The 23,513-nt window shown below is 52.6% G+C and overlaps 1 protein-coding gene across 1 annotated transcript in view; it reads right to left on the reverse strand.

Moving 5' to 3' along the window:
* The window catches only part of LOC121153684 (signal-induced proliferation-associated 1-like protein 3), a 209,357-nt gene that overhangs the window by 67,435 nt on the left and 118,409 nt on the right, over window positions 1–23,513 (reverse strand). The window contains exons 3-7 of the mRNA XM_040976376.1: window positions 16,476–18,272; window positions 13,350–13,480; window positions 4,615–4,803; window positions 3,675–3,849; window positions 1,530–1,633 (exon numbers count right to left, since the gene is read on the reverse strand). Coding sequence (XP_040832310.1) covers window positions 1,530–1,633; window positions 3,675–3,849; window positions 4,615–4,803; window positions 13,350–13,480; window positions 16,476–17,991 — 2,115 coding nt within the window. The 5' untranslated portion in view covers window positions 17,992–18,272. The remainder of the gene's footprint in view (window positions 1–1,529; window positions 1,634–3,674; window positions 3,850–4,614; window positions 4,804–13,349; window positions 13,481–16,475; window positions 18,273–23,513) is intronic.

Below are 23,513 nucleotides of genomic sequence, written 5' to 3' on the forward strand. Positions count from 1 at the left end.
TGGGAACTGAAGCAGCAGGGACTCTAGGATTCATATGGGATGCCTATATTACAGGTGGTGGCTTAACTCATTGTGCCACAATGCTGCCCCCTCCTGGTAGTTCTAAACTACCTTAAATTACATTGCTAGATCAAGTATTGTGGTGGATCCTGTGCTAGATATTTTACAATCATTTACAATTTACATGTATAATTTCACTGAATCCTGACAACAATCCTGTAACGGATGAATTCATTTCATGCCTTTTAACAGGCAAGACAGCTCACAAAGATGGAGTGATTTGCCCTAAGTCAGGCAGTGATGCAGGATTCTAATCCACTTCTGTTTATGCCCAACACAGAGTCCAGTCAGAAGAAGGCACCTGGTCCGGCATCACTCTGGGTGTCAGGCCTTGCCTCATGCTCCAGTGTGTGGGAGCATGGCCTTTTATTGGTGAGGGCCCAGAGAACTGGCACCATCCTTGCGTTCAGTTCACAGAGGGGCAGCCTGAGGCTTGGCAGGTGAAATCACTTGCCTGAGGTCACACAGCCGGGAAAGGCAAAGAAAGAACTCAGAGAACAAGACTCTTCACTGGCATAGCTATCTGCTCAGTCTTACAAAATTGCCAATACTGGATCACTTTTGGCCTATAGAATCTACAGTGTCACTTGTATAAACCGAGAACGAACACTCACTTCCCAACTGGTCAACACTGTGAGATTTTTGTTCACTAGAAGGAATGGCTCCCCAGGTCCCATGGTGTGTCCTAGGGAGAAGCTGGGTCACACTGGTGGTCTCTGGGCACCTGGAGGGTTGCTGTCACTTCTCCCTCTGTCCCCTTCCTTCTGTGTCCCACATCCATCCCCTTTGGAAAGCACCTCCCTGAATGTACTAACCCTCCCAGGGGTGGGCACATGACTTAGATTTGGCCGATCAGCCCCTTGCATCCCTATCCTTGGTGAGAGACTGGCACGTGCAAGACCCAGTGAGACTGAGCCCCGAAATGTTCTCAGGACAATTGGAAGAAACAGCTCTCCTTTCCCTGCAGCAGCCTCGCCAGGGGCAGGGGACTCCATGGCTTCTAGGGAACCTGCTTGTCATGACTTATAAGGGCCTGTGAACAAAGCTTCTTCAAAGAAAAGCAGAGGGGAGAGGACTGTTAATGCTGTTTGAGCCACTGGATCCAGTCACACCTAAAGCCAGCCCTCTCTCAGAACTCCCCTCACCAGTGTGAGTTTCTGCCACTTGCAATCCAACTAACGCTGACTCATTTTTATTCATAAGACCAGTGATGACTCAAGACACCCCTGAGGGGGGTCAGGGCAGCTAAGGTCAAGCACGGAGGCCAAAAAATAACAAGTAAAACAACAGGTACTAAACAGACATCACACCACACCTGGGCTAGTTTCTATCCTGGGTGAAGGGACCACGTACAGGGTGTCTCCAAGGCCACGGGCCTCCATCTGACCCGAGGGAGAGTGCTGGGAGAGCCAACGCTGGACAGAATGTTAGAAAAACAGCCACAGGGACGATCAGGAACCATCACTGACCTGCTGCCTGTTGTTGGGGGTGTAGGGGAGCAGGGTGGAGACGTGGAACATGATCTCATAGTCCTGGTACGTTGTGTAGAGGGAGTGGGTTCCCGTGGAGTCAGCTGAAACAGACACACCAGTTAGTACATTTCCAAAACCCATGGGTTTCTGCCATGTCCCACACACCATCTGTGCTAGCTTTTGTAACTTGATGCTTTCACTCAAATCTACTCTTTAAATAAGTTTAGATAAAAAGGAAACCTCCTCCCAGTATACCCAGCAGATTGATAAAAAGTCTGATAGTATGCAAGGTTGGTGAGGATACGGGGCAATGGTATCTGTTATGTGGTTACTCGAGTATGTAAAACTGACACAGTCACTCCAATAATCCAATGCTCTCCTGGAAACATCCTGCACATGTGCCCTGGGACATGGGAACAAGCAGCTTCAGTCAAGAGAACAGACAGGCACGCTGCAGTATATTCACACGGAGGAACACTAGCCAGGAAAAGGAGTGAGTCAGGCCTGCAATGGGGGAATCCTACAAATGTAACACTGCTTGCGAGATGCCACACACAAAGGCACACATATGGTATGATTTCATTCATGCTATGTGTCAAAGCAGACCCCACAAATTATACTGCATAGGGCTGCATCCCCAGGTAACAAAGCTATGAAGAGTGAAGGTATCAGTCACTTCTAGCAGCAGGAAGGCGGTCAGGATGAGGGTGAGCCACAGCGAATGACGACTCCACATGAAGAGGGGAGAAGCGAAACAAGCAGAGGGAGCGCCTTGTCCGAGGTCACACTGCAGTAAGTGGCTATCTCAGGCCCGTATTCTTAGTGCTCCAGTGTCAGGTGGGAACAGCACAACCAGAGTTCGCTGGCAGTAGGGGCATCCCTGCCTGTCAGTTGGGGAGACTGCCCAGGACACTGTATTCCCAGGGTCCTCCAAGGCAGTTGGTTTCCACCTGGAAGCCACATGGCTATAGCTGGTGTCTGCTAGGTGCTATTCCTGGACAAGGCCTTGGGCTGGGCATTTGTAACCTCATGGAACCCAGGGAGGATGGCAAGACTACAGAGAAGCCTCTTTTCCTTTTTCTGACTATGCAAATTCATGAAAAAGTGATGCTGGCCAGTGGTCACACTGTCCTGTTTCCCAGGTGCTGGGGTGGGGTCAGCTGCCATATCACCATCCACTGGGCAGTAGTCACACCTGCAGAGCTTAAGGAATATTGGCACAGAGTGTATGGGTCACTGTGGTCTGAACCCTCACCATGTTTGAGACCAGGACCACCATGACACCTCCTTTACAGATGAGGAAACTAACGCAGAGAGAGGTAAAAGCCCTCTGTCCATGACCGCCAGGCCAGGAACAGCACAGTAACATGTCTAGTCTTGTGATTGCCTCCTCTGACAGGGCGAGCAGAGCTGATGAGTGTGGCAGCCACAGGTACCTGCTTAACGCTTCATGTTGCTGAGGTGAGTTTTGGGATCTGGGCTTTCATTTTAACAGATGAGCAAACTGAGGTTTACCCATGTGTGGAGAAGGGCATCTAGAGATACACACACACAGCGTGGAGCCACCACCTGCCTTAGCAGATGCACCAATGTCGGAAACATGTTTCAGGGTGGCTACCCTCCCTCTGCACAGACCCCCCCCACCAGCCTGCGCACTGCTGCCTGTCACCCCGTGACTCACCCTTAGAGCTCCCTATTTAAGAAGAAATCCCCCTGAAGTGTGCTGCTGCTGTGCTAAGTAACTGAGGTAAAAGGCATCACTCAGTGCCCACTCTTGAGTCCCTGTCCACACGCACCTATGCAGGACATGGGATGTGGTCCCTGCACAGGCTGGTGAGGGTCCCATATCTTGCCTGCATACCCTGGACGCACTGCAGTGCTGGGGCTCGAGTAGGCAACATGCCTCCTGGTGTGCGTAGGCATCAGCTCACTTGCACAGTTTACATACAGGAGTACCAATTCTTGGGGTATGGACTAGGGCTCGTTCCAGCCTTTACTAGAATGTGCTACCTCTGTTTTCTAGCTTGCAGCAGACTGCGGGTGTGCCTGCTGACCAGTGTCCTCCCTGCAGGCCTTTCAGCTTTGATCCATCCATAGGGTGGCAGCTCCCAGTGATGCAACCAGGTCCCCTTCCCCACTTACTCTTGACGTCCAGCTGGGCGGCGTACTTGGTGAACCCCTTGAGGCAGACTTTCTCGCCGATGAGGGAAAGGAATTCCTCGAAGGCCGGGCCTGCCTCCTCGTTGTTGTACATCTCCTCCTCGGAGCTCTGGCCCGCCTTGCAGTAGAGGATGCCCACCTTGTGCTTCCGACAGAGCTGCCGAGACAAGAGCAAGCTTCTGGAGGGAGGCCAGGCGGAGCTGGTGGGAAGGGGGCAAGGGGATGCTCCTGCTTGCTAGCCTTTGGGAGCTGCTAGGAGCCCTCAGGAATTCAGGGTCACAGCCAGAGAGCAAGGCAACGGGTGGCAGGGCATGTCCCAACTGTCTGTCTCCCCTTCCAGTTCCAGTGAGGTGCAGCGAGGTATCCGTGCTGCCTGTTCGCTTCATGGTGAGTGGAAGGTGGCTAGAAATGTCACTCAGATTCTGCAACAGCAGGAGGGCTTAGGGGTCACAGCTTACAGTGTTAGCGGGTAGGCCTCCAACAGCTAGGCTTGTCTGAGGTGTCCTGGTCACTGTACCACGGAAAGACAAGTGACCCCGGGACACGCTCATCAGTGGCTCTCCTAGGATCTGGAATTAGCTTCCTGGAGTGTACAGCACGTGGCTGTAATTCTAAACCTGACACAGGGAGCTGCAGGCAAGGCCAGAGAGCAGAGCTGCTGAGGAGAGGCACGCGGGCACCCGGGTGCACACTCGCGTGGAAACCTCGTAGCTCTCATCTCCACACAATTCCTTCCTAATTTACCTGGCCACACTCTTGCTCCTGGAGGTCCCACAATTTGATAACAGACCACCATTTCTCCTGCTCTGCTTTTCTGAAACTAGTGTAAGTTGGTTTGTTACTTAGACCCCCCCCAAAAAAAGATGCCAGGAATGGTGCTGGGGTGGCTGCCTGGTGGCCCCTGCCCCAGGCCCTGACTCACCCCCTGCTCGTCCAGCTTCAGGAGCTGCTCCGTCACTTTGGGAGTGTTGAGAGCCAGCCGCAGGCAGTGGATGTTGAGCTCAGGGATCACGTACTCCAGCGCGTCCTTCAGGGGTAGGCCCCGCCCCGTCCCATGCTTTGTGGCTGTGGGGGTGGCATCTTCCAGGATGGAGCCCCGCAGGGTGATGAGCTGCTCAGGGGAGACAGGGGAGAGTTAGGAGACCCTTGAGAAGTAGGGGTCTACGGTCAAGGAGTCTTGAGTCTGAGCCAGAGTTTGAATCGCTGCTTCCCAGCTGCCTGGTCTCGGCTAGGTGATTTCCTATTTCTGCCCTGAGCTCCTCTTTTATAAAACGGGAGTTGTCCTAGTAGTGTCATCTTGAAGGGGTGCTGGGAGGACGAAGCGAGGGCTAGGAGATATGTTCAGTGCAAACTGAATGACTCTTGGTGTCAGTCCCATTTTAGGCTCACTGAACAAAACAAAACCAGGTCCCACGTCCCTGGGAGGTGGGGTGACATTAATGTGCTCAAGGTGGGCTGTTGCAGAAAGTGAAGCGAACATGAACATGAGACTCGACGAGGAGAGGGCTTCTCATTACAACTTTATGTTACAGATGACCACAGACTCTCGCCCAGAACACCTGCCTGCCTTGGTAATTGGTATTTGGAATCTTAAACAGTTTCAAAATCAATACCAGCAGTTCTGATTCAGCTGGTGTGGAATGGAGCCCAAACATGCAGTCATGCATGGATTTTTAAAATGCTTAAATAAAAAAAAATCAGAGGTACAGTGTTGGGGGGAAGGAACAGAATGCTCCTGTAGGCTGGTTTGCTCCTTAAATATCCATGACGGTCAGGGGGCTGAAGTTGGGAGCCAGCAGCTCAATCTGGACCTCCCATGTGGGCAGCAGGAACCTAACAACTTGAGCCATCTCTGCTGCCTGACTCCCAAGGTCTGCAAGGTAGGAAGCTGAGAACTGAACTCGAGTACTCCAATATGGGATGCCTGCATCCCAACAGGTGTCTTGGTCACTAGGCCAAGCGCCACCTCTAAACTTTTTTTTTCACCTAGTTAGAAGGCAGAGACCTTCCATTCACTAGTGCTCACTACTCCCAATGCCTACAACAGTCACAGCTGGGCTGGGGTGAAGCTGGGAACCTGGAACTCCTTCAGGGTGTCCCTCATGGGTAACAGAGACTGAAGCACCTGAGCCATTATCTGCTACCTCCTGGGATGCATTAGCAGGGAGTAGGATTAAAAGCGGAGGGCCAGGAGTGATCTAGGTGGGACCCCCAAGTGGAGATACTTGATGCAGAGCTGTGATGCCTGGCCCTAAACTTCTCTTTCAATTTCACTTTCCTGGGAATCTTCTGAAGTGCCCTCCTACAAGCACACAAGAGTTCACCTTACCTGATTCTGACATGCAGAAACTGTGGCCAGAGCCAGTCCTGATTGTCCCCGCTCCTCCCTCAGACAATGCTTTCCAGGCTTTTCCTATAGCTGGCCATGTGATTAGCTCTCAGCAAGGTCAAGCAAGGTGACCTCTGTTTGGGGAGGCCCTCTAGGTTACATCTTCCTCTCTGCCACTAGGAAGGTTCCTTTCCTTCTGTGTTTTCTTGTTAGGGACACTAGGGAGATACCTGGGGGTATGGCAGCTATGCTGTGATTATGAGAAAATATACAACAAAAAGACATGGAGAAGCTGAGTCCTGCATTTGCTGAACTCCAAAATTTCTTTCTTTCTTTATTGGAAAGGCAGATCCACAGAGAGCAAGAGAGACAAAGATCCTCTATCTTCTGTTTCACTCCCCAAATGCTGCAACAGCCAGGGCCAAGCCAATCTGAAGGAAGGAGCCTGGAGCCTTCTTCAGGTCTCCCACGCGGGTGCAGGGTCCCAAAGCTTTGGGCCGTCCTCTGCTGCTTTCCCAGGCCACAGGCAGGGAGCTGGATGAGAAGTGGAGCTGCCGGGACATGAACTAGTACCTACACAGCATCCTGGTGTATGTAAGGTGAGGATTCAGAAACCAGGCTATCACGCCAGGCCCCAACCTTTAAAATTTGTACTGGGTAATAATATAGCTTCTTATTTGTTTTAGCTATGGTTTGTCAGCGCTCCTATTTCTTGGTGGCCAAGGAGTTTTCTAACCAATGCACCTTAATAACGGCTCCCATTTCTGAGGGTACAGCTCACAGGCCTGTACTCAGGTGCAGCGGTAATATCTAATTACATGTAGACGTCTGTTGAGGGGAGATCGTTTTTCGCATTTTACAGATGAACAAACAGAAGCTTCAAAGGTGAGGTGCCTTTTTTAAAGTCACTGTAGCTGACAAGTGGCTGGAGCAGGATTTCCACCCAGGTCTAACTTTTGCAAAGCTCATGATATCTTTTTGTTTTGCTGTGAAGTATAACTCACACAGGTGAAAGTATATCTGTGCATGGTCACGGAACTCGTAAGGAAGAGCCTGGGCAGTCCCTACCCTGAAGCCCTTCCACAGCCCTTCCCCTTTCCCTGGGATAACCTCAGGCTGACTTCCGACAAAATTATCTATTTCTGCCGGTGGCTTCCGAGCTTCCTGCACTTTGTAGCCTTTGCTGAAGAGACTTCCTTCTCTTTGTGGCCAGAGGCTCACGTTTTTGCCACTACAGGTTACTCCTCTCACCTGCTGATGAAACAGTGAGCTGCTTCTGGTATGTGACAATTGCAAACCGTGCCGTTGGGGATGGCTACAGAGGCACCTCGTGGTGCATGGGAACACATTTTCCTTTGGGTTTCTACCTAGGGGAGAAACTGCTAAACCACTAGGATTGCTAGTCTTCACCTGTCTGAACTGTCAAACTGTTTTCCAAGGGGCTGTTCCAATTTACACCGTTAGTCCTGTCTGAGAGCCCTGTGGCTTCACATATCTACCAGTTTCCCATCATGGCGTGAGCTGGCCACCAGGACCAGAGACATGGAAAATCCCTTCCCAAAGGGGCATATCACACACCCGAAATACACCAGGGACAATGGCTTAAACACTAAAGAGAACTGGTGTTAACCACCCAAACATGCTCACTTAAGTCAACAGACTGGAGGCAGCAAAATTGTGTCAGGACTTTGCCTATAAGCAGACAACCCACTCTTGCTAAACACGACCCAGGGCAAAAAGCGAGTATGGAAGGAATGAAATGATCTCATGGCTGGGAGTTCCCAGTTCTAGCCACGGTAATTAACAAACAAGCAAATCTCTTTTTATCACAGGCAAGGGAGTTTGGAAACAGACCCTGAACAGCAATGATGTCAGGTGCTTTCTCTTGCCAATGTGGGTGGCCCCCGGGGTTGTGGGTTTCAATTAAAGCACCAGCAGGATCAGCAGCATTTTCCATCCCACTGACACTGTCCCGCAGTGCCCTCTGCTGGGGCCATGGGACACCAACCAGAACGCTTCACCTGCCCAAAATCCACTATTAGAAAAAGGCTTAGCTTTTCTTTCTGCACTGGGGACAATGAGGAGGATACTGAAAGATCATGAGTGGGCACCTCGTTTCACCTGTTCATGTCCACTGTTATGTCCCGCCTGGACAGCCGCCTCACCCTGGACTCCCTGGTGCTGCCCCACTTTCAGTCTGTTCTTCCTGCAGTAGCATCAGATCACAGCTGTCTGTCTCAGATCCTGGTAATATCTGGCATCCTCTCACTGTGGGTAGCAAATCAAGTGTGCTGTGAAAGCGACAGTACCACGTAAGCAAGGGGTCTCCTGCCTGCACAGGTTGGTCTCCATCCAGTCCTGATTCATGCATTCCCCACTTTCTGCTGTGCTGTGAGTGTGAATACCCTTAAAAAAAAACTTCTCCTAAAGGTTGCTTGGGAATTGGTCTCCTTGGCTGGGTTTGAATCCTAGCTCTACCTTGTACTTAGCAATGTGGAGGGAGGGAGGGCAGGAGGGAGGGAGGGCAGGAGGGAGGGAGGAAGGGAGGTGGAGGGAGGGAGGAAGAGAGAATCTACTGGTTCACTCTCCATATGGCTACAACAGCCAGGGCTGGGCTAGGCTAAACCCAGGAGCTTGGAACTCTTCATCCAGGTGTCTTGTGTGGGTGGCAGAGGCCCAAGCGCTTGGGCCATACTTTGCTGCTTTCTTGGGTACAGTAGCAGGGAGCTGGATAGGAAGTGGGACAGCCAGGATGCAACCCAGCACACATAGGGGATGCTGGCATTGCAGGTAACAGCTTAAACTACTGAACCACTCCACCAGCCTTTGTACTTGCCACTTCACTGACAACACAGCGATGAGAATGGGCACCTCACAGCACTGAAAGGAGTCCATGGATGGCTTCTTAGCCCAATATCTGGCTTACAGCCAGAATATCACACGTTAGCCACATATATCTAATATCTAAGGATACAAAGCCACATGTATAATGAGGAATTTTTAAGAATTCAACTTTAAATGTGATTTTATAATTTGTTTTTCCCCCCTTGGGGTTCATCTTAAGGGCATGCACATAATGTACCTACTGAACTAAAAAGGAGGAGGTACTGTTTGCTTTCTTCATTAAAAACATCCCATTTCCTATTTAGCACACCTATCAAAATGGTACTTCTTAAACCACTGATAAAGAAAAATTCTATTTAAAGTCATATCAAAACTACATCCTACGAAAGTGCATGACTGTGGCTGTGTTGTAATGGGATAAGCTAAACAGCTGTCCTTAACAGATGCCAGAATCTTATACCAGCTACTCTATTTCTAGTCTGTCTTCTTGCTAATGAACCTGGGAAGGCAATGGGAGATAGTCTAAATCTGTGGGTCCCTGCCACCCATGTGGGAGAAAAGGACGGAGTTTCTGGCTCCTGGCTTCAGTCTGACACAGGCCAGCTGCTGGAGCCATTTGGGAGGGAACCAGTGGACGCGGAGAATCTTTTTATTTGCAGCTCCTTATCTGCTGCCTCATGTTTGCCAGGCCTGCTGGGCTGTGCAGTCCTTTGTGCCAGCCAAGGGGTTCAGGACAGAGCAGTCCTATCCCAAGACTTGTCCGATCCAGGTTTTCTGGGGCGTGGAGCTGGTGATTAGGAGTGTGGTGCCAACGCCCAGCTCTAAGTCTGTTCCTGCCTCAGTGGGATGCCTGGTGCTGCCAATGCTCACATCCCATCTGCTGGGAGCTGCGGGCCCGCTTGACACTGTGCTTGGCGGCCGGTGGGTGGCCATCTGGGGCAGGCCAGCTGGCTGGCTTGGAAGACAGCCTGGGTCCTTTGCTCCAGCCCGATGCCTTGGTTTACAGGATCTTAGGGCATGTGCTATGGACAGGAGGACAGAACTCTGTCCGCAAGCTCAATCCCTGCTCCCAGCATGGTTCTCCGGTTCTCAGGAAGGAAATGATAACGGCGTGGTGCCAGTCAGGATTGTGTCTGGCATGCTGAGCACTGACTGCCCTGCAGCCTGGTGTCACCCTGGGATGGGCAGCAGTCTGGAGGTTCTTCTCACTCCTCTAGCTGGAAAGGTGCACAGAGATAGAATATTCTGACCAAAGTCACATGGCTAGGGAAAAGCTGGAGCTGCACTGGACCCAGGGCCAGACTTCAGCACTTGACCTGACAGGCACCATGGAACAAGGTCTAAGGGCACGGCTCAGGAGCCAGGCAGCCTGGGCCCTCGGCCTGCCTCCGTTGCTGCTGCATCCTGACAGGTGATCATCAATCTGGGCCTCAAAGTCCTCACTGGTAGCATGGGGATGACAACGGGATCCCGTGTTATAGGAGAACCGAGGGGATCTGACGGGTCAGGGCACATAACTCTCAGGAGAGCGTGCGGCACTAACGCGTGCCCAGAGCGTGAGCAATGACTACTGCAGTTGTTCCTTCAGGCCTGTGGGACCCTCTGCTCTGCCTCTGTGAGGGGAAGGGCCTTAGGAAGGAGTGAGGCAAGGCTTGCTGTCCACCGCCCCCGCCTCTGGCTCTACATGATGGGGCTGTGCCTGGACTAAACCTGTGAGTGCGTGAGGGCAGACAAAGGCTTCCTTGTAGCTGTGAACCCTAAGGGGTGCCATAGTTGAGAGGGCTGACTTAATTGTGGCAAGCAGATGAGAGACCGAGACCCCTTGCTGATGGCAAACTTCACAGGCTTTCCCCAACTGCCCAGCCAAGCACTGCTTGTTGTGCGCAACCTACCCAAGCCCAAGCTGTGCAACGCCACAGGCCCTGTTAAACCTGGATTCTCAGGAGGGGAATGGGAGCTCTGAGAAGGGAAGTCACTTGCCTAAGGCTTTGAAGCTGAGTGGCAGAACCAGGACTCATGGCAGGTGTCCAAACCTCTGCACTTGCTGGTTCTGCTGCCTGAACGTTGTTCTCCCTCTCACCTTCAAGTCCACACCCAATGCCATCTTCTCAGTAAAGCCTCTTCATCATCCTGTTCAAAAATTCTGATACCCCTTCCCTCCCTTGCTCTGCTTTCTGTTGTGCCATGTTGGGCCACACAGTCTGATTTCCTATAGTTTCTCGTATCTCGTCTGTCTCCCTCACAAGAATGCAGACCCAGGAACACCTCTGCTGCCTCACTCACTCCCGTTCCCTCTGTGCCCAGGAGGGCTGGCAAATGGTGGTACCCCAGACCTGTGAGTATGAGATGCAAGGGCCTTGTTGTAAGCGGCCTGGGGCAGACTAGGGTGGGTTGGCTTTGTGGGCACTGCAGGGTAGCCCTACGCTGGGAAGGGCATCAAGTCACTCCTTTTTTTCTTTAATAAAGTCACTCTTAAAACAACTGAATGGGGACCCCTAATAGGATGGCCACACTCTGACCCAAGATCCAGGTAATAAAGCCCAGGGGCTCTCAGGACCTGTGATACAGTCTGCTATTTTAAAAATTCATTCAGCACAGTCTGTTTTCTGAAAAACAACAATGCTGGCTTTGGCTGAGCTTGTAACTCATGCATCCCATGAGTGCAGTCAGAGCCCAGCCAGTCACATCGCAGAGTGGGATGTATAGCGGCCATAGCACAGCACAGGCAGCCATCCACTCTGCTATTCTCCAGAGTGTGGTCGGCAAGTCCCTAACCTCTCTGTGCCTGGTTTGTCCTAAATAAATGAGGACAAAAGAGCCTACGTCACAGAGCGGTGATGTCAGTGGGTTAACACACACAAAGGGCATAGAACAATGTCTGCCACAGGACGTGAAGTCGAGTTGTGCCAGGTATATGTTGTGCTGCTATGTGATCACAGTTGTCAACTCACCCAGCAGTTGCCCACGTGTCTGGAAAGTCTTATGTGGTGTGAGCTGTCACCTCACATCTTGTCCTGGTGCTCATCCAGCCAGAAAGGTGGGCTGCAGGAGACGGGCTGGGAGCACCTGTGGTCTGGGGCCTGTGGTTTCGGAGCTGCCTTTCCTCCTCTGCCACCAAGCTTCCCTGCCATCTCAGTCCTCCTCCCCCACTCAGTGGGAAGGTCTGCATCAGGGGAAGGGGTATGGACCCTCAGTGAAACATCTGCCAGTCTGGGTGAGGTCCAGGGTATGGCTGGCCCCCAGACCAAATCCTAGACAGCATTGCTTGCTGGGATTTCAGGCCTGGGCAAAGGCCAGGTCCATGTGGGTGGAGGCGGTGCTGCAGCGTGGAAGGCCCATTTCGGGACACCTGCCTAGCTAATTACTGCCCTTTTTCTGGAAGATCTACTTTTCATGGGTCGTTTGGAAATCTTTTTGCAAGATTTACTTGGGTGGGTCTTTTTGGAAATGTTTCCTTGCCTAGCTCGTCTCTCCTGGGGAACTAACTGCCCCGCTTCCTCCTGCAGGTGACTCCAATGGAGCTGCCAATCACAGCACTCTGCTCTGTGACTGGACCCAGGGTGGAGTCATGTCCTAGATCTGGCCAGTTTCCTCTATCAACCCAATCACGATGACTGGCTTGGGGCGTGGGGCTTGCGATACAAGCAGAGCCAGTCACGGCCGTCTCTGGAGATGCTGCAGATGCTTTAGACCGGGAAGGTGTAAAGGCAGGGGAGATTCACACAGGCAGTCTCCACTAAGAAGAGGGAATGGCACTACGGCACAAGCTGAGCCCAGCCAAGTGGGAGATAAAATGAGGCTGTTTAGTGGGGGACTCAGACCCCAGCTATGCCTGGTTATGCGAACCAGTGAATTCCCTTTCTGGCTTAAGGCACTAACAAAGAGACTGCTGTCACTTACAATAATTTAGAGTCCTATTAGAGTGAGGATGTCCCTGACAGGCCTACCCCCTTGGTCACAGCTGCCATTTAATCCAGGGGCAAGCCAGGTCACGTGTGTGTGACATGGGGATTCTCTCCCCAGAATGGAAAATCTTGATCAGCTTAACAGCAGAACCTGTCCAGACTCCCCAGTTCCTGCCAGGCCTGAGGCTGTTGTCTTCATTCTTCTTTCCATTATGCAGGACTCCTCATAATCCTGAAATGATCTCTTTCCTCCCTCCTTGGCTTCTTCGATTAACTACAGCTAATCTCTTGCAAATAGATTTTGCAATCTTGGGCTCCAAAGTCAGGTACACTGGATTCAAAGCCCCGCTTGGCTGCTTATTCTCTGATCCTGTGCAAGTCATTTAACTTCTGGGTCTTGGTTTCCTTCTTTGCAAAATGGGGAAACCAACAGGACCCCTTCTCCTGAAGCTGCAGAGTGCTGTGTGGGTGAAGCAGGAGGGGAGCACTTGTGCCCACAAGCTGGCACCGAGGAAGGGCATGTGGAGCAGAGTGGCTCATTACCATTTATGTACTCATGACCGCAGGGATGGGACCTACCTCACGGGTCCGGAAGATGATCCTGTACTGGTACTGAGGCCCGTGATCTTTGTGGTCTTCCAGCTTCTCCCGTTTGATGCTCACGGCCACTGGCCCCAGCTTCTCATCCACGCCAAAGTAATTGGCATGCTCTGGAGGGAGAAGGGGGAGAAAGTGTTGAGCAGAGATTCAGGGACACAGGTCGTGGCCCTCCAGCTGAGGGCAGGACAGGTGGCAGGCTCTTGTGCAACCTGTGGGATCCTGCTCACCCGCTCTCATGCTTGGTTAGTCATACTCAATGGAGAAACTAATTCAGTTTGCAAAAGCTACCTTACTGTACCCCTACCCCTACTAACATAGAACATTTCGGGGATCAGTGATCTCATCCAAGAAATGGGAGCTTTGATTCAACCCACAGTTCAGAGATATGAAGGTAAGATAAAACTATGACTGTAAGACTCTCAGGACCATGTACAGCACATAATACAGCTGGCCTGGCTGAGATTAAGCCGAGCTTGGCATCACTTGACTTAGCTGCCAGTTTGTTCCCACACAGTGGGTAGGATTCTGCTGCCTACAGGCTGTCATCTGGACTCTGGCCCTCCTAAGTCATGGCCCTGGCCAAATTGCTCACCGCACTCTCAGCAGTAAAATGGGACTGGGACAGACCCGCTCCTCTGCACAACTGAGAGAATTAAGCTAGCAAGAACCCAGGTACCTCCTGCCTCTACTGGGAAGCCACCAGCGGCCTGGCCTCACCCGAGTCCACACGGCACAGACTCAAGGGTGCTGCCAGCAGTCCCTTCTCCCGCCTGACCCCTGAGCATTCAACTGATGGTTCTTGTCATTGGACATTCTGGGTGGACCAAAGATTCATCTAAGGTCAAAACACGGAGTCAGTTAACGGTCCCCAGCAGAACCACCTCTGCAGGGGTTTCAGCAACTCCCCAGGTGTTCAGAGGACTACTAGGACTGTACTCCTTGAACACCAGCTTGTTCGAGAGCAGTGACAGGTGACCGGCTTTCCCGCTAGTGCATGCCAGCACTGTGGAAGGACCAGCATGCAGCTGGTGCTTAGGGATCACAGACTAATGAGCTCCTGGGACTCGGAGCAATCCACGTCAGAGAGAGAATGGTGTTCTGGAACTTCCATGAGGAGGAATTACCACCTGCCCGACTGAGAACTAAGTATTCTGAGGTATGATCTTTCTGATCTTGACTTGAGCCGCCTTCAAGGACTGCCAGCCTAGGCACAGAGTGCATCCATCTAAACGGAACAGCCAGCTTTGATTAGATTATCGCTTCCCTTTACATCCATGTTTTCTGGCTCTTGAAACCAGGAATTTCAGCAATACCCTGTCTTGTCCATCACCAGCACCGTGTATCCAGGTCCTCCTTGCAGCCTTCTCCAATTTTATCCCTGGCCCCTAAACCAGCTTTTGCAGGTGTACAAAAGCCCCTGACTCTCAGAGCTTCTCGGTAATTTTCAAAGACCAACATCAAACAGCCTTCTCAACTCCTCTGACAAGGACTTAACCTTGAGGCTTATTTCATGTGACATGAATGTGAAATATTACTGCAACTTCTAGAACTTTCTCTACTTGCAATCTCTGTACTGTGGGCTTGCGACGCTCCTACAGCCGCCTCTAGACCTCATAAAGATGGTCACACATCTAACAAGCTACAGACCGGACAGCCCACACTCAGTGACTAGCTTAGAAAACATTCAACCTGGGGCTCGGTGGGGGCAACTTATGCCACCGTTGACTATTTTCTAGAAAATTGTTGGTTGCTGTGGAGTATTAGCTGCCTACCCATAACCCATTCTTCCTTTTTTCAAGAAAAACTTTCTATTCTTAGAAGGAAGAAAAGCTAAAAAGTCACATTCCCCAGCTTTCTTGTATATGGGAGTGGCTAGCATGCGGACTTGGTGGCTCTTTGAAGGGAGCTGACTTAACAACCAAGAGGTGCCTTTTGTCTTTACCCTCCTCCCCTTGTCCCTGCCTGGACACGTGGATGTGATGGCTGATGTTCTAGCAGCCTTCCTGGCCCATATGGACCTCCCTGAGGCCTGCCATTCCACTGATGCTGGACAGCAATCACACGGGTCCTGGGCTGCTGACCATCAGGCTTCTGTGTAGGAGAGATGTTTCCACATTTTTAAAGCTGGTCACTAGCAACTCTGAATTGATACAGCTACTAGCATGTGAAATCAGCAGAGGCCACATACAATAAAGGCATCTAAATCACCACAATCAGAAAGGCCGGCCACCCTGGGTTTGCCTGTCTTGCACAAGTGGCCACAGTCAGCGGGAGCTAAGCAGGGGCTGCCAGGTCCTGCCGTCGCTGGCTTTGTGGTTTCTGCGTGAGGCTGTGCTGCCTCTTAGGACTGTACGACAGGGGCAGGGAGCCCATCCTGGATCTTGGCCATCGTCTCCCACCTGGGCTGCCACAGCAGGCTCCTCCTTGGTCTCCCTGCTATCCACTGGGAGGTTATGGGTACTGGGACCAGACTAGGTACCCCCTTCCCCTCCTGCCCAGGGTAAAATGAGTCCTCAGTGTGGCTCTCAAAGCCTCCCAGGATCTGACCCTGTTACCTCCCACTCAGTTAACAACCCTGGCCTCTTTCCTGTCCCTCTAATGCTTCAGGAGTGTTGCTGCTTGAGCTGGGAATACAGTTCTTGATCTACACTTAGGACCTCATGGCCTAGGCTGGTGACAGCCCTGGCCAAAGCTGCAGCACCCACCTGACCCTCCAGGTCCCTCTTCCGTGCTGCACTCTTCTCCCTAGCAGTGGCCTCCTGGGGCCCCTCATGCGTGTGACCCAGCGCTCCTGTCTTACCAGGCAGCGGGGCTGTTGTTGGAGGCTGGTCAGTCCTGTATCCAGGCATGGTTACTCCACGCCCATGTTTGCTATCTATTGTCTCCTGGGGTCTCTGAGGCTTTACTCAGAGTAGGATCCAGGACTGGGTGCTGGCAGCAGCTCAGTTCCTCCATCTAACCTTCTAGAGGGAATTCTGATTCCTGCCACGGCCTGAGAGAGGCACAGAGGCTGGCACAGAAATAATAAAGGAGCAGGGAGAGCCCCAGGGGCAAGGACAAGCAGCAACCCCTCCGTCCTCCCCTTCTGGCCCCCCACTGCATCACCTTTGCCCACGAAGTAGTCTTGGTAGTAGCGGGCGCCCAGGTCTACATGCTCAATGCTGTACTGACGGGGCCGACTCTGCGTTCTCTGCTGCTCCTTAGGGACCTCTAGCACCGAGATGCTGGCGTTGGTGCGGTAGCAGCTCAGGCTGGGCTCGGCCAGGGTGCCCTCCGTGCTGCCTGGAGAGCCCGCGGAGGCACGCGAGAAGCTCACGTTGCGCTCACACTCGCCCCCGATCTCGTTGCGGAAGTGCGGACAGCTGAGCAGCAGGTCGTTGCTGTTGTCATCCCCGAGGTCCTGCTCCAGGTTCTCCTTGCAGTTGAGGTCCTCCGTGCTGGTGAAGGCAGGGTCCAGGCCGCCCAGGCTGTGGGTCCGTGACGCTGTTACAGAAGCCATGGCTGAGGCCGCAGACGCCGCCGAGGCCCCCGTGGTGGTGTTGCGTCGCTGTGCCACGGCCACCCTGTTGGCCGCAGCCTCGTTGAGGTCGAACAGCATGCTCTGCACGTCAAAGTGGGCGAAGCTCTTCTGGCACACCCAGGGTCGACTGACTTCTGGGGGGCTCCGCCCTTCTTCGGCCTCCCCGGGCGACCGGCCTGCCTCACCCTCTGGCTTACTGCTCCGCAGCTTGCGGAAGATGGATGAGTCCACTGTGTCTCCGCTGCCAAGGCCCCTTACAGGTTTCTTGCGGGACTTCTCCTTCTCCTTCATGGGATGCAAGGGGAGCAGATTGTCCTTGCAGGGATGCCCGTTGCGGGGGTCCCCCTTGGTGCCACCACTGCTCCCCATGAGATGTGCACCGGGATCTGCCCGCAGGAGTTCGGTCAGAGTCTGGGAGCCACGGGCTTCGGGCTGCTCGTTGCGGAACTCATTGAGAATGTCAAAGAAGCTCTGCTCAGGCACTCCCTGCACGTCGATGGAGGAGGTGCTGCCGTACTCCCGGAAGAGGGGCAACGCGCCTGTGTGCCGGCTGCCCCGCGGCTCCCCTGCCTCCTCCACGTCACACTCGCTGAGGGTGATCTCGCTGCTGCTGCGGTTTCGCAGCGGGAGGAAGGCCCTGCCCGGTGAACGAGGCCACCCATCCTGGAATTCTACATCTTTGGACCTTCTCCTGGAGAGTCGGTGGAAGGCTCTGGACCCCGAGGAGGTCGGAGTGCTGGCGGGAGGCTGCCCGTTCTGTACGCTCCTCACGGAGTGGGCCACCTTGGTGGCCTTCATGCCATCTGCGTCCTGGGAGGGGCTCGGGTTGCTCTGTTCCCTCAGAGCCTCCCGTTTGGGTGGCCAGTCAGCCACTCGCGCGCGCACGCCCATCTTGGGCATTGCAGGGGTGGTGGGGCTGGGGCGGGTGGTAGAGGTGGCTGGGTTCTCACTGAGAGGCTGGGACATGCTGCCATTTTGGGCCCAGAATCCCATGGGAGTGTAGTCCCCTGTGTGCGGCCCAGGGAGGACGTCAGCGCCTCTGGCCCCACAACTGGCTGCCAGGTCGACGCCATCACTGGGAAGGGGCCGATAGGTGGTCATAGTCCACGGGCACTGGAGCGCTGCCGGGCCCTGCAAGCTGTGGTGTGGCTCTATGGGGTCCCCTGGCCCTCAGCCATTGTTCAGGGCCGCCAGGCCCAAGATGAAGGATGCTGGCCCCTGGAACCAGACGCGAAGGTTGTGAGCCTGTGCAGTCCAGTTCTCCACCATCGCTGTGGACAGCTGAGCCAGGACAATCTCGGGAGGCAGGGGCTGTCCCAGGGGCTCCCGATGGAGCAGCTCAGCAGGGCAGAGCGGGCGGCAAGGGTGTCCTCCCGGCCATGCTGCAGAGGAAGCAAAGGGACAAGTGAGACACGACCAGATGTGACTGCTCCCAGCTCTGGGGGAATAGCTTTACTCACTTTGGAGTCCATTTTATTACAGACACTTTCAGATGCACTGAATGCAAAAGGAAGGCTGCAAGGAGCCACCCTGCCAGCTCCCCAAGCAGGGAGACCACTTCTCAGCTGTCCTTCCGCCCCCACCACACTCTTTGTTTCTGACAGATTTTTTTTTTAAAGTGTAAATTTCAGACCTCAGGCTAGCCCACTTGTAAATATTTTGGCTTGTAACTCTAGCAGATCAGGTCCGTCATTTTCGGCTCAAGGAACATGGATGCATCAGTAACACTGCACACGCTGGCTGTATCAGTTTCCTCAGCGTCTCAACAGACTCATTGGTTTGTTCTCACTATGACCCAAATGAGACCCACACCACACCTTTTCCTAGATCTCTTCTCTGCAATCTCTTCCTTAATTTTTTTAAAGATTTATTTTTATTGCAAAGTCAGATATACAAAGGAGGAGAGACAGAGAGGAAGATCTGTCCACTGATTTACTCCCTAAGTGGCTACAATGGCTGGAGCTGAGTCGATCTGAAAGCCAGGAGCCAGGAACTTCTTCCAGGTCTCCCAGGCTGGTGCAGGGTCCAAAGGCGTTGGGCAGTCTTCGACTGCTTTCCCATTCCACAAGCAAGGAGATGGATGGGAAGCAGGGATGCCGGGATTAGAACTGACGCCCATATGGGATCCTGGCGCATGCAAGGTGAGGACTTTAGCCACTAGGCCACTGCACTGGGCCCCATCCCTCCTTAATTTTGATGCCCTCTACTTGCTGGGGGAATGAAGTCATGTGTCCTGTAGTGATTCCCTGTTCTGGAATCCTTGTGTGCACCAATGAACTTGTTCTTCCGACCCCTGCATTCCCTGTAACCTGGCAGCTGCGCACAGAGGCCAGACAATTGGGCAGCTGTCCTGCATGCAGTCTGCTCCTCCCAGCTACTCCCCAGAAAGGAAGTGAGCATGAGGAATGAGTCAACATGAGCAGGGGGACTGCAGGGGAGGGAGGGGGCGGCAGCACAGAGGTAATGTCTCCAGCAGGCTGCATGGCTCACTGATCACTGTGAGCAGATCCTGTCAGTTTCTTGCTGAGACCTCCCCAGGGCCTCAACTCCACCCACTGGCCAGGGGCCCACAGGATCTGGCTCTTGAAGGTCTCCCTGACTAAACTCTGATCTCACCAGTGTCTTTTCCGTTCGGATGTATCACGCCTGACCCAGGATATCTGGACATCCTCCCAGGTGGATCCTTCCCCTGGTGTCAGCTCTTCCCAAACTCCCGAGCACTCTTTTCAAAGTCTTTTTCACCCACTCTGCTTTTTTCTTTTTAAAGACTTATTTCTAAGGCAGTTACATAGACAGAAGGAAAGACAGTGAGATTCCATCCCGTAGTTCACTCCCCAAATGTCCGCAATGACAGAGCTGGGTCAGGTTGAAGCCAAAAGCTTCTTTAGGGTCTCTCACATGGGTGGCAGAGGACTAAGGACTTGGACCACATTTCACCACTTTTCCAGGTAGTAATGCAGGGAGCTGGATGGGATGTGGAACAGCCAGCAGGGCTTAAACTGGCACTCATATGGGATGCTGGTGCTATAAGTGGTGGCTTAATACGTTATGCCATGGCACTGGCCCCTCAGTTTTTCTTAGCTATCATCAACAGCTGAGGTTAGTTTGGTTGTTAGTCACTCAATGACTGTCCCACCACAAAAATGCCAGCTCCGGAAGGGTGGGGATGTCTCTCTTGTTCACTGATGCAGCCCTAGAACCTGAAATAGTGTCCAGGACACAGGGTCATCACGTGCTGCATGCAAAGGATAGCCTTGACCGAATCTTGAGGATCAGTGCCTCCCGAGTCACAGGCCTCTGGGGAGGGAGTTCACGCTGTGTCCTCCAGTATGAAACACTGGGCTTTGTCTTGCCCTTGAACTTCTGGAAGACGAAACCCCATGCTAGAAGAGGAAGGGGAAAGTGGGCCACCGTGTCCCTCCTCCTGCCAATAGAACTGATTTTGTTCAGGGTGGGAGAGTGCTGAGCACTGGCATCAAGGTGTCCAGTAACTTTTCTTTCCCTTAACCTAAGGCTGGCCACGACTGTTCTGGTGACGCCTACTGGTGCTTCCTGTGTGAGGAAGTACAAGGCTGCCTTTGTGTGGGTGCATGTGCGTGGTCATTTTAAAACTTGTGCCCAGAGACAGAGGAGAGTGAACTGACAGATGCACAGGGAAGCTAAAACAGATTTATGGAGTCTAACAACAGGCGAGCCTAGGAGAGTGCGAGCAGACAGGAAGCCAGGGGAGCAGGCTTTGTGTGTCCTTGTGCTCTGTGAGCACACCGACAACTCCTGTAGATGGCAGGGGATGCAGCACAGAGGAGCAATTGCTCTAGGGAAGTGGGCGAGAGGCTGGGGCAGCCTTCGGTGACCTGGACAGCAGCGGCCTCTTCTGAGGAGGCAAGCGGGCTTCTACTCCTTCTAGTTTAGCCTCGCAGAAATGTGTCTGCCACATCATTTGATCTCTCAAGGGGAATCAGACACCTGGAGCTGTGGGCAACACTTCCTATTCAAAAAGCAAACAGTGACAACCGACCAGCAGCCAGGCGGAGCAACTCCAGGACTGTCAAGAGGCCGACCCTGGCTGCCTGTGAGTGTGCCCATGCGCCTACACATGTGTATGTGCCCTCCCACTTGATGCTCCCACGTCCTTCCTGTGCTTCACAGTTGTCCTCACCAGTCTCCCAACCCATGAGGACCTGAGCTATACTACATCCCTGGTAGGCAAATGTGTGTCAAACCAAGGCAAGGCAGACAGCTCTGCTTTTCATGCATCCTGCCGGCCACCTCTGGTATTATCCGGATTCTACCTGTCTTCAGTAAGAGGCAAGCATTGCCTGGCTGGTAAGAAGCCTGCATGCTGTATCATAGTGCCTGGGTTTGACCCTGCTTCCTGCGGATGCTCAGCATGGGAGGCAGCAAGTGATGGCCCAGTGCTTAAGCCTCTGTCACTCAGGTGGGAGACCCGGGTTGGGCTCCCAGCTTCTGACTTCAGCTGGCCTGTTCTGGCTATTGCAGGAGTTTAGAAGAATGAACCAGAGGATGGGAACCCTGGAAGTTTGTGTTTCAAATGAAGCTAATTTTTTTTTAAAGTCAGATATACAGAGAGGAGGAGAGACAGAGGGGAAGATCTTCCGTCCGATGATTCACTCCCTAAGTGAGCGCGACGGCCGGCGTGTTCAAGGTGAGGACTTTAGCCGTTAGGTCATGCTGCCGGGCTCAAATGAAGCTAATTTTAAAAAGTCAATACTAGGGTCCAGTGTGGTGGCCTAGCAGCTAAAGTCCTCACCTTGTACGTGCTGGGATCTCATATGGGCGTAGGTTCTAATCCCGGCATCCCTGCTTCCCATCCATCTCCCTGCTTGTGGAATGGGAAAGTAGTAGAGGACTGACCAAAGCCTTGGGACCCAGCAGCAGTGTGGGAGACCTGGAAGAGGCTCTGGGTTCCTGACTTCGGATCGGCACAGCTCCAGCCATTGTGGTCACTCGGGGAGTGAATCAACGGACAGAAGATCTTCCTCTGTCTCTCCTCCTCTCTGTATATCTGACTTTCCAATAAAAATAAAAAAATAAATCTTTAAAAAAAAGTTGATACTAAAGTACACTGCAAACAATAGCAAGGACCAACAAGTGACCACAAAGAACAGTGATCTTTGAAAAATTCAGAGAAAGTGCTGTGCTGAGGCACAGCACGTTAAGCCTTGACCCTATAACACCAGATTCCTACACTGATACCAGTTAATGTCCTGGATGCTCTGCTTCTGATCTAGTTTCGTGCTGATGTGCCTGGGAAAGCAGCGGAGGAAGGCCCAGGTGCTTGAGGCCTTGCGCCAATAGGCGTTCCAGGCTCCTAACTCAGCCTAATCCAGCCCTGGCCTTTGCTGCCATTCGGAGGGTGAACCAGCGGATGGAAGATCTCCCTCTGCATCTCCTTTCTCTCTGGGATTCTACCATTCAAATAAATAGTTTTTTTAAAAAAATTTAAAGTTCATAGAAAATATAAAAAGTGGTACATGGATTTTAAAAACTTTTTGCTCCAAAATAAACCGTTTAACTTCATGAATTATTTTAAAAGCAATTTACCTATTTATTTGTAAGGCTGGATGACAGATGGCAGAGGAGAGGTAGCTAGAGATCTTCCATCCATACAGGTTCACTCCCCAAAATGCTTACAAGAGCTGGGGCTGGGCCAGGCCAAAGCCTGGAACCACCGCCCCACCCCGAGTCTCACAGGTGGCAGGCACCCAAGCATGTGGACCATCATTCACTGCCTCCCAGGTGTTTTATGGTAAGTATCACGTAGTTGCAACCCTACCAGGCACTCTGAGATGGGATGTGGACAATCCAAGTGGTGGCTTATCTGCCTGTGTCCACATGCCTGCCCCTCTGTGAATTTTTGATAGTATCTAACAAGCCTGTGGGATGGATTTGGTTAGGGGCTCCTGGTTTCCATCCTGTGCTGATCAAGGGGTGCTACAGCTTTGCCTCAGAAAATGAAAATTTTGTTCATTTTCTGTTTACTGTCTCTGCCACAAACAGTTCTAGAATGGCAGGGGTGTTCTCCCTGAAGCCCTGAGCCTAGGACCATACCCTGTTGGATGCTGGATCCCAGCAGGTCAGTGTGGACAGGGAGCAGAGGGAGGACCGGTCCTCTGAAGTCACACTGGAGCTGGCTGGGAAACCAGTGGCCCAGACATAATCCTGACTGCTGACGCCCGCACTGCTGGACAGATGGGCTTTGTTGGCATTCTGCTCCCAGCTCAGTCAGGAACAGTCAATCTCCTCTGTGGACACACAGGCCCTGGTCTCCTGGCACCAATGCCTTCTCTGAGCTGCTACAGCCAGGTCTCCCTGAGATAATCAGAGGCGGACGAGCATTCACAGCCTGTCTAGGCCTCCGGGGCTCGAGCCCCTGGGTCTCTTTCTGGTTCTTTGCTTCCTGAGCTCCCCCTTCCTAAATGTATCTGCATCTTCTTGATAGGGACAGCCCAGATAGGGGAGTAGCACAGCATCCATAAAGGAACCAGACTTAAGTGCCGGGGTGCCATGGCCTGATCAATGAGACAGGGGCAATAGTTTCAATCCGTAAGTGGGGCTGACACCACCTCTGTCTCAGCCACTGCTATGACTAGTATTCTTTC

The sequence above is a fragment of the Ochotona curzoniae genome, unplaced genomic scaffold (assembly GCF_017591425.1).
Source record: "Ochotona curzoniae isolate NIBS_2020 unplaced genomic scaffold, NIBS_Ocur_1.0 contig_2699, whole genome shotgun sequence".
Lineage (NCBI taxonomy): Eukaryota > Metazoa > Chordata > Mammalia > Lagomorpha > Ochotonidae > Ochotona > Ochotona curzoniae.